The sequence below is a fragment of the Fundulus heteroclitus genome, chromosome 1 (genome assembly GCF_011125445.2).
Source record: "Fundulus heteroclitus isolate FHET01 chromosome 1, MU-UCD_Fhet_4.1, whole genome shotgun sequence".
NCBI classification, from domain to species: domain Eukaryota; kingdom Metazoa; phylum Chordata; class Actinopteri; order Cyprinodontiformes; family Fundulidae; genus Fundulus; species Fundulus heteroclitus.
In genome coordinates this window covers 8,566,189-8,575,510 of record NC_046361.1, presented here as the reverse complement: position 1 = coordinate 8,575,510, position 9,322 = coordinate 8,566,189, and the positions used below count along the sequence as shown (strand labels likewise).

Genomic DNA, 9,322 nt, shown 5'->3' with positions numbered 1-9,322 from the left:
TTCCAATATTTAAAAAGCTTGAGGTATATCTAACGTCACTATATGTTACCGTTGACAGAGCTTTTACTATTAAGTTCATATTCCAAGCAGCACATACATTTATACATTAAGTCTCTCAGCAAGGCATGAAAAGTTGGAATGTCAAACATTTGACTTGCAGATGTCCATCTTGGAAGTCTGAGGAGGATTCTAAAAGCCTCCTGATAGGCTAGTTGCACTTTATTCGCTAGCTTTAGTGTAGCTACACCACAGATGAGCTGCATTAAAAGGAGGTGCAATAAGTTAAAAAAGGGACACTTTAACCTCATCTGTATACTTGCTAAATTCACATACCAACATATTAGCTTGCATGTATAACTTACAACACTGGCACTTAATATCATCGTCATCGTCATCATCATCGTCGTCCTCATCGTCGTCGTCATCATCACAAAGATCACACCTCAGAATATGACGTAGATATTTCACATTATTCACCAAACTCAAAACTTGACTGGCTAAATAAAAAGAAGGAAAATTCATCCTCTGATTCTCCTTAGTTGTAGCCATCATAACAACGCTCATTTTAGGATTAAACATGACGTCAAACTGGGCACCATATTTAGCACAAACCCTAAGTAATTTCCGCAAGCCAGTACTGAAGGGAGACAAGAGGACCAGATTGTCTTTATACATTATATTATTTACAAGATGTTTACTCACCATACACCCAATCTTACAGTCACCTTGCTCAAATCATCAAAATACAAGTTAAAAAAGACAGGAGACAACATTCCACCATTAAATACAGAAAAGGGTCCAGAAACCTCCAAACCCTACTTAACTTGGATAGATTGATGAGAATACAAATTATGTAAAATCCTATTTAAGTATGCAGGGAACCTTCTACTTTGTAGTTTCAATAAACTACTTATGATGATTAACTCTGTCAAAAGCTTTAGATGCATCTAAAAAACCCCACATAAAAACAAGAAGTATTCTGTCTTTTAAATTTACTTACAATTTCCTTCAATGAGTAAAAACATAAATCGGTGTTGTCCTTGCTTTTAAAACCAGATTGATTATCGGTTGTTATATACTCCTGGAGTCTTGCTATTAGAATATGTTCCAGAAATTTTGACAATACATTTGCCAAGGTGATTAGTCTGTAATTATCAACATATCGTCCCAGATTGCCATGTTTGGCAATGTTTTGGGAAACCTGTAAAGCACAGTGAAAGTCACACATGAACTCTAAGATTAGTGTACCCAAGGTGCCCAGCTGATAGTTGGTCAAGACCGCAGACTTTATTTAATGGCATTTTCTCAATAGCAACATGTACTTCTACATTACTGTAGTCAGTATTGCCGACATGAAACCTATTTGCACGATTAAAAATTCCACAGTAGGGCTTCCTCCATATTTCATCAATATTCTTATCTCCAGTAACCCCTTCAGTAGATGCTGGCAGCAGAGGTTTATTGTCATTAATCAGCTTGATCTCCTTCCAAAGCTCAGACACGGTGTTGTACTGGAGTTTATTTGCCAGAGAGTCTGCCCGCAATATGCATCAGTGGAATTTGAATTCAATTACAATTCTATAGACATGGTTAAAATTAAAATAAAAGTACGGCACACATGTTAAATCATAGCAGATTGTATTTAAATTATTGATCGAATGTAATTTATCATATGCCAGTGGATGGCAGTGAAGTGCCACGCAAAATTTTATATGATCCGTCAAGCAAGAAAATGAGAAGATTACGTCTGCGTTTCATGGACCTCGGCATGAATATTTGTTGAGCACAACTAAGCTCAAGAGCCATGCGAGCCAGCAGAGGTCAAATGCAGTCTGTTCGCTGTTAGACTTTATTTAAATTGTTTGTTTTTCTGGCAAGCCACCGGGTTTTAAAACACGGTCCACGCATTTTCACTCTCTGTCTGCGGGATTTTCGAGCCCCCATCGGCGCTTTAAACGCATCACGGGAGAAGGCGACGGGGAATGCGGAAGTGACGTTAAAAAAATTTGCCTCGCGCGATCGACGGGTTTAGACAACAAAACTTGTCCCCCTCTCCGTCTCTGCGTGCGGTAGATCTCCCGTCCAGCGACGCGGTAACTCGGCGGGGGGCCGCAGCGGTATGGCGGCCGTCCTGTAGAGACACCCGAGCCGGGCCGGGCTTCGCGAGCCTCTCCACGGAGAGCTATTTTCGGCAGGCGGGTTGAAGCTGCTCCTCCTACGTCACAGACCCAACTTGTCCGTTTTCCATCCAGTCGATGGCCTGCACTTTAGAGAAGGTGCTGAGCGATGCGCGGACCCTTCTGGAGAGGCTGAAGGAGCACGACACGGCCGCCGAGGGCCTGATCGACCAAACCGGGGCGCTGGGGCTGAGGGTGCAGAACATGAAGGAGGTGGGCAACGCGCTCCCAGACAAGGTAGGAGGCCACCCGGACACAGACCCGCTCCTCCTTCCGCCTGCTCCCTCATCCATGCTGTAGGCCACCTGTGAAGCGAAAGTCCAGATGTTTTATGAGGAGAACTGGTGGCCTAATGAAATATCCAGCACCACGAAAGCAACTACTAATAAATAATAGTAATATCATCTTCATTGTCATTGAAACATACATTACAACGAAATTGTCAACATGTTAAACAGCCAACACACAAACGGCGACATATTTTAGATCTGATCATCACTAAGGGTCTAAACATTTCCACGGTCATTGTAGCTGTTGTTGCCCCATCTGACCACAAATCACATGTAGGGTTCCCCAAAGGTCCATCCTGGGTCCCCTCCTCTTCAATAGGTCCCTCTAGCTCAGATCATAAAAATCAAAAACATCAGCTAAACGGCATACGACACACGGCTTGACATCACCATGTCACCATGTGACTATGAACCCAATCAAGCGCTGAATAAATGCTTAGAAGAAATCAATGCATGGATGTGACAAAACTTTCTATAGTTGTATAAAAAAACTGAAGTAATAATTTTTGGACCAAAGGAGGAGTGATCAGGAGTTAGCACACAGCTTCAGCTAGTAACCACTGATCAGGCCTGAAATCTGGGTGTAGTGATGGACTCAGACTTAAACCTCCAAAAGCATGTAAACAAAATTATAAAGTTGGCCTTCTATCACCTGAAGAACATTAACTAATCCATGCGTTTATCTTTAGTAGAATTGATTACTGCAACGGTGTTTTCACAGGTCTGCCTAAAAAGTGGATCAGACAGCTGCAGCTGATCCAGAACGCTGCTGCCCGCGTCCTCACTAAGACTAAGAAAGTAGAGCACATCACCCCAGTTCTAAAGTCCTTACACTGGCTCCCTGTATCTCAGAGAATAGACTTTAAAATACTTCTGTTAGTCTATAAATCCCTGAATGGCTTAGCACCTAAATACATCACAGACTTGTTATCAGTGGATCAACCCTGCAGAGCACTCAGGTCTTCTGGCTCAAATCTATTCTGCATACCTAGAACCAAACCCAGAGAGCAACGTTTACTTCCTATGCTCCGCTTACCTGGAACAAACTCCCAGAAAGTTCACTGAAACATCATTAGATTAAGTTTGTAGTCCAGTTAATCCTGCGGCTACTATTCCACTCTCCTCTGTAATGTTTTATTTTCTTATCTTCTGTTCATCTGCAGCACTTTAAATTGTGTTGTTGCTGAAGCGTGCTGTACAAACAAAGTTGCCGTGCCTTGTTTTGATTACGGTGACAAAATGTGAAGAAGTCGCTGTGGGAATGTGCAGATGAGTTTGCAACCTGAACCGAGTACTTGCTGTCATGTATTTAATAAAAAAATTTAAAAAATTTATTGTCAAGGTAAAACAATGGAAAGAGGAGTGAAACTCATTCAGAAAGGTCATTTAAGACTAACAGAGAAAGTATTGTTAGAATTAAAATTGGAAATAGTAGCAGTTGTAAAAAGATGAACATGCAGGCCTAGAAGATGAAATCTGAAAGCGATGAAGTTCAAACCTTTTGTCGTGGGAGCCAAAATCATCAATTTGAAAGTACTCGCATGCCTCAATTTCTTCTTCTTTTTTTTTATACAAAAAAATGTATACATCATTTTTCTGTTTTTAAATTTTAGTCATTTATTTAATTTGACTTGCACAACGATCCTTAGCATGAAAAACAAAGTAGAAAGTATCCTGTTGCATCTCAATAGTCCAGGTAGAAAAGTCACAAAGTAGGTTTGTCTGGGAAACAGATCTGTAAATCATTGTAGATCCTCAACGTTAGGAGGATTAAGTGAGCGCTGAACTATTTCATGACCCGTTTCTTAGTTCAGGTGTTCTATTTACTTCATATGTGTAATCGCGTCTGCTTTTGAGTTAAAGCATTACTACCATCTGTCCTGAAATTACAATGGAACAAAAAAACTGGTTGATTAGAGACGAAACTCTTAACTTATTCATCGATTTTCATTCGTTTAATGGATTCCATCCTATATATTTTTCTGTGCTGTATTGAAATCATGATTTGTATTGAGATTTTACCCAGAATATCAAAGTAGTAGTAGCAGATAACTTTTTTTTTTCTTTCCTCGCAAAGTGGAACATAAGAACGCTCATCCTACCAGAGTGGTGATTGAAGAGTGCGACTCCCCGACATGCAGCTGAAAATGGAAACCTTTAAATGCTCTCCTCTCTTCTCTTTCGCTTGGCTCTGCTTCTCTCAGCACACGGAGGACAGCTCGGAGATCCAAGAGCTCACCAAATACAAGCCCCATGTGCTTCTGACTCAGGAAAACACTCAAATCAAGGAGCTGCAACAGGAGAACAAAGGTATCCCCTCTCGTCCGACGAACACCCTGACTGGCCGTCCTCCGTCGTACTAACGCTCGTTACGGTCTCTGCAGAACTGTGGCTGTCCCTCGAGGAACACCAGTACGCCCTGGAGCTCATCATGGGCCGCTATCGCAAGCAGATGCTCCAGCTGATGATGGCGAAAAAGGAGCTGGACACCAAACCGGTGCTCAGCCTCCATCAGGACCACGCCAAAGTAGGCCGGCTTTCTCCGCGCGCCCGGAGACGACTAGCTTTGTTTTTTCTTGCCAAAAAAATGAAAAGGTGTGACTCGTTTCGTCCCCAGGAAGTGCAGAGCCAGGTGGAGCGGATATGCGAGATGGGCCAGGTGATGAGGAGAGCCGTGCAGGTGGACGATCAGCACTACTGCTCCGTTCGCGAGAGGCTCGCTCAGCTGGAGGTGGGCGTCGCCGGGAGAGCCCTCTCTGTTGTCTGCAGACACGTTTAAACCCGGTCGCTTCGGTCAGCCGAGGCCGGGGGGGCTCCACAAGGGGGACAGTATTATTTTCAGTTTGTGCTGCTGGGCGACCGACCGGCAGAAATCTCAATTACAAAACAAAAACATATGAGATGAGACTATAGCGTTGATATCGAGATGGTCTGTTGCGTTAGGATTATGCTTTTGTGTATTCCAGTAGTTTATCTTTCAGGTGTCGACCATATTTATCTACAGCTGTTGGTCAAAAAACGTGCCTGTGAGACACGAGATGAAGCTTTGATGCCTTTTTATAATGACTTTATGAAAAGAAAAACCTATCAATATCCTAGGGCTGGACGATATAGGAAAAAAAAGCATATTGATAAAATAGAAAGCATATTGATCGATATCAATAATTATCAACAAATTCAAAACATGTATTTTAAGTGCAGCCCTGGCCCTTTACCAAAATTATTTAAAAAATGAAAAAGGAGGCATGCTCTCTGAACTCTTTAAAGGGGGCGGAGCTTGGTGACGGAGCGTTCCTTGTTCTGTGTTGTGATTGGCTAGATGTAATGACTAATATTCACCTACGTGGCAAGAATGCAAAAGGAAGGGAAACTGTTGTTCTATTGAAGTTTTTATGGACCCTTTTTTCTCTATCATCGATATATACGTCTATCGATCGATGTATATCGTTATTGAATTACCGTCCAGCCCTACAATATCCTATATCGACATTGAGCCTAAAAAATATGCCGATATTACTTTTTGGTCCATAACGCCCAGCCCCAACCTCTACACGCTTCCTCCGAACTGGCTCAACTTTAGCCGAGTTCAGGAGTTTGACTTGAGGTGAGCTAGAGAGGAAAAGGAAAGCACAACCCAGTGATCCCAAACTGCTTTGTTTTATTCAAATCACGCGACGGCAGCACCTCCTGCATGGACATTTTGGAGGACACGTTCCTGTTAGAAAACGTTTGACAAGCAGACTGGCGTGTCTGGAGCTCTGGAGGCGACGGGTGCCGGTGGACAACTGTGACGGGTCACGCTCCGCGCCAAGCGCACCGCGCCAAGAGCAGCGACCAGCCGACTACAGCTAGTGCTGAGACGGTACCTGACCACGGCAAACCCGCGTTGGAATAATCGCCTCAAATCACTGGCAAAAAGGGGTCTTCTAATTTAAACTGATCCAGTCTGAGTAGCTTAGAAACAGTATCAGTGATGGCGCATACTGACTGACCGCCTCCTTCTTTGCTGTGACTTATTAAACGTTATAGATCCAGAACGTGAATTGGTGCCGGTGCTGCTGGCAGAATTGAATGCGTCAGCGACTGTGAGGCCAGACTGAGGGGTTCTGACAGAGAAATTTCATCATCCAATTGTTTATCATTAGATTTAACATTCCCACTAAGAAGGTGGACACCTTCCCCTCCAGTCATGTCCCTCTCTCTGCAGACTCCAGTTCAGAAAGCCGTCCGCCTCCTGTGTCTTGTTCTCGGCGGCGAACATCGGGGTTTGTTTTGACACGTGGTTGTTGTGCCTCCTTCAGATCGAGAACAAGGAGCTTCGGGACCTCCTGGCCATCAGCAAGGGGTCGGTGAAGACGGCGAGGGACGAGGCCAGCCAGCCGTCGCCCCCGGCCGCAGAGTGGGAGCACTCCCCGCAGGCGGCGTCCGATGAATGATGGGCGCGGCGTGAGCCTGGACTGGGGTCGGGCGGGGGAAGGGAAAGAAAGCTGGCATCTGGGATGTGAATTTTTCTGGTGGAGGTCACTTGAACACAGCGTTTTAGCTCTCATAAAGGTTTTACCTCTGTGCGCGCACACGATGCTTTTGAGCGCTCTCGTAAGGAGCTCTTTGTACAGTAATTGTATAATCACTGCTGTCATGGTGGAGTGGGTTCAGCCTGACCTGTGACGCTGACAGAGGTGTTTAATTTGTCGCTAAGATACACATTAGGGGAGTTATTATTTTTTTGGTCAAAAGACACAGTTAATTTTTAGAGAGACAGTTTCTACCTCTATTTTATTTTTTGCTATATTCACATTCTCACCCGCTCAAAACGAGTAAGGACTGCGTGCTCGCTGCCGACAAAATGACTCGTGGCTGTTTCACACAGATTGACGTTATAATGAATTTATACATTCAATAGGTATAAATATCTTTTCTTGTTTAAGGACTATTAGCTTTTTTTTTTTAGACGGGGAAGCAGAGTAAATGTACCAGCTCATGGCATGTCTTTGTATAAAGTAAAAAAAAAAAAAGTGTAATTGAAACATTGTAAGAAATTGTCATCTCAGGAAACCAGTTTTGGGACATGTTATGAATATAATATGCAGTGTGTCAAATAAAATTTATCCTGTACAGTTGTGTTTTTTTTTTTTTTTTTTTTTAACTCACCATGAAATACGGCTCCTTTTTCATCTTTTGTTGCATTACTACTGCAGACTTTAATGCATTTTAATAAGACTTTATGCAGCAGACCAACAAAAAGTAGAGTACAGTTGTGAAGTAAAAGGAAAGTTATGTTTTACAGTGTAACCATATCTATGCTAGCTCTGGCTGTATGTTTAGGCTTATTGTCCTGCTGGAAGGCAGACCTCTGCCAGGTCTGAAGATTTTTCCAGCCTCTCAGAAGCTTTTATTTTTTAAGGATTACCCTAAATTTAGCGTCAACCATCTTTCCTTTAACTCAGATGAGTTTCCCTGCTCCTGCTGGAGGAAAGCATCTGGATACTGAGGTACTAACTCAGTGTTCCATTGTGGAAATGGTGTGTTCAGTGTAATGTGCAATGTTTGGGTTTCTTCCCCCCCTACAGTGTTTTTCATGTAGAAAAGATGAGTTTTTGTTTCCTTTGAACCAGCGCACCTTCCTGTGTGTTGTGTCCCTTACAAAGCTTGTGGCAAATGACAAGCAGTACAATCTGTGGCTTTCTTCTCACCTTTCATTCACCAGGGCTGGATTTGTGAAGAGCACAACAAATAGTTCTGTCCACAGATTCTCCCACCTGAGCTGTGGATCTCGGCAGCTCCTCCAGAACCGCCATGAGCCTCCTGGCGGCTTCTCTCTGATCAATGGTCTCCTTGCTCAGTCATGTCTTGGAAGGTTTGCAGTTGTGCTTTGCATTTTTTCAGATGATGGAATAAACAGAGCTCCTTTAGATGTCCTAAGCCAACCTGATACTGTTTCATACTCTGGTCTGGACTAGTTCTTAATCAGCAGCTCATTGCTGTCTGACATTTCAGACGCTGTAATACATCCTGTTGCTGTCAGTGATCATGCTCCTGTTTCTTTAACCCTAATAAATAAAAATGTAACCCCACAAAACAAAAGCTGGAGATTTGATACATTGTTGTTTAAAGTTGAAGAATTTATCAAATATTTTAAAGAAGGGTGGGCTTTATACTTTGAGTACAAGGATCTACCAGGGACATTTGCATCTTTCCTCTGGGAGGCAGGGAAAGCACTGATGAGAGGTAAAATAATTTCATTCTCATAAAAAGAAGATTTAAAACAAAAGCAACAAAATTAGAAGAAATCCATCAAGTTATCTGTAAAGTTAATTATAATTATGTTGAAAAGCATAATAAAATGTTAATACAAAGACTTCGAATAGAAAACTTTGAACACTGCAATAAATCAGGAAGTTTCTTAGTTAATCAGCTAAAAAATTAAAGAAAAAAGCAAATAGATTTGCAGATACAGATTAATCTGGGAATATAATATATGAACAACTCGTTCCTCCCGGACCGTCCCGACCGGTGTAGCTTTAATTTTTTGGTTGGCTCTCAGGCCTCACCGTCTGTCTCTAGCCCTGCAGACTTTGGTGGCATAGATTATGGTGCCTTCCTACTCCAGGTAGGTTTGTGGAGAACAAGGATGCCATTGGAGCCAGCGGGGGACCTGGCTTCCTGGGAGGGCAAGTTGCACCCCAGTCATTCCTCCCCATCGCCAGAATCCTCCCTCTGCCTGCTCCAACATGCTGCCATTCATGTAGGAGCTTGAGGTGTGGGGGCATCACTGGGGAGTGAGGAGGATTTCCCAGCATCGCTGTTCTGTGACGTCTTTGGCTCCAATTTGTCTTAGACACTTTGATTTACAAC

At 43.0% G+C, this 9,322-nt stretch overlaps 1 protein-coding gene across 1 annotated transcript; it reads left to right on the top strand.

Moving 5' to 3' along the window:
* Positions 1–1,955: 1,955 nt before the first annotated feature.
* On the top strand, positions 1,956–7,584 carry LOC105925860 (suppressor of IKBKE 1). Its single transcript, XM_012861917.3, has 5 exons — positions 1,956–2,414; positions 4,672–4,777; positions 4,852–4,994; positions 5,085–5,198; positions 6,769–7,584. The coding sequence occupies exons 1-5, from the start codon at positions 2,256–2,258 to the stop codon at positions 6,901–6,903; spliced, it is 657 nt and encodes a 218-aa protein (XP_012717371.2). The 5' UTR covers positions 1,956–2,255; the 3' UTR covers positions 6,904–7,584.
* Positions 7,585–9,322: the final 1,738 nt, after the last annotated feature.

What these genes read in the sequence shown, in the direction of transcription:
- LOC105925860 (XM_012861917.3), top strand. Translation starts at nt 2,256, where the DNA reads ATGGCCTGCACTTTAGAGAAGGTGCTGAGCGATGCGCGGACCCTTCTG. An exon ending in GCAACGCGCTCCCAGACAAG is followed by an intron (nt 2,415 to 4,671) that starts GTAGGAGGCCAC and finishes TGCTTCTCTCAG; the next exon opens with CACACGGAGGACAGCTCGGA. An exon ending in GCTGCAACAGGAGAACAAAG is followed by an intron (nt 4,778 to 4,851) that starts GTATCCCCTCTC and finishes CGGTCTCTGCAG; the next exon opens with AACTGTGGCTGTCCCTCGAG.